At 56.9% G+C, this 1,030-nt stretch overlaps 1 protein-coding gene across 1 annotated transcript in view; it reads left to right on the forward strand.

The window, feature by feature from the left end:
- Nucleotides 1-1,024, forward strand: part of LOC119593045 — a gene marked incomplete at its 5' end in the record, with an annotated part of 5,068 nt that extends 4,044 nt beyond the window's left edge. Inside the window, 1 exon segment of the mRNA XM_037941945.1 lies at nt 63-1,024. Coding sequence (XP_037797873.1) covers nt 63-861 — 799 coding nt within the window.
- Between the last annotated feature and the right edge of the window lie 6 nt (nt 1,025-1,030).

Raw genomic sequence — 1,030 nt, forward strand, 5'->3', positions numbered from 1 at the left:
AGAACGCTATTCCCTCAACCCAAATTCATTATCTTTCCCTCCTCCTGCCCCCCTTTCCCAGCATCTCGCCGGCCAGCCGTCCTCAACCTGGGGGAGAGGCCGCCCCCCGGTCGCGCAGGAGCGGCCAAAGGACCTCGCCCCAAGACCCGCGCAGGACCCTCCTCCAGACGAAGGCGCCGTCGTCCCAAGGATTCGCAGAGACGAAGGGCCCGGGAGTTCGTGCGTTCGGGTGACGGCGCGGCTCCTGTTGGTGCTAGTGACGTCACCGTGGTTGATGACGTCTTCGTGGGCGATGACGTGGCCTCATTTGAAGAGGAATATTGGGATGGTGAGGTTAATGGAACTGATGGCGTAGATTATGACATTATACCTGATGAATACCTGGATTATGAGGCCAGTTTGACCGATGACGCAGACGATGGCATTTATTGGACCGATGACGTAAACTACGACAATCACGTTACTTTGACCGATGGCATAGAGGATGATTATGACGTCACACACCCCAACGAACCAATCAGCACCTGGAATGATGGCGTCACACACTCCAACGGACCAATCAGCACGCGGGATGATGGCGTCACACACCCCGACGGACCAATCAGCGCCCGGGATGATGGCGTCACACACCCCAACGGACCAATCAGCGCGCGGGACTCCCCATCCGAAGCCCCATCCGACAGAGACCAAAGGGGCGCGTCGGTCCTGCTCTCCGGTCCGCGGGCGTCCAGCAACCCCGTGATGGCCCTGTCACACCAAAGGGCGGCGTGCATGTGGGCGGACCTAGGCCACTTCCTCGCCTCCTGTTCCGTGTTGCATAACCTTATTGCAATTTGCGAGTACACGCCCCAGGAAATCTGAGACATGCGGGCGCCATGGTTGGTCGGGCTAGGACAAGCGCTGCGCAATATTGGGGGATAAACGGCTGTTTCGGTTCACTACGAATCAGCGTCGTCGGTAATTAGGTAATGATCAATTAGGAAACCCTATTATCAGATTGCTATATGACCTTGGTGTGAGTAATGTAAAC

The sequence above is a fragment of the Penaeus monodon genome, chromosome 31, assembly GCF_015228065.2.
Source record: "Penaeus monodon isolate SGIC_2016 chromosome 31, NSTDA_Pmon_1, whole genome shotgun sequence".
NCBI classification, from domain to species: Eukaryota; Metazoa; Arthropoda; class Malacostraca; order Decapoda; family Penaeidae; genus Penaeus; species Penaeus monodon.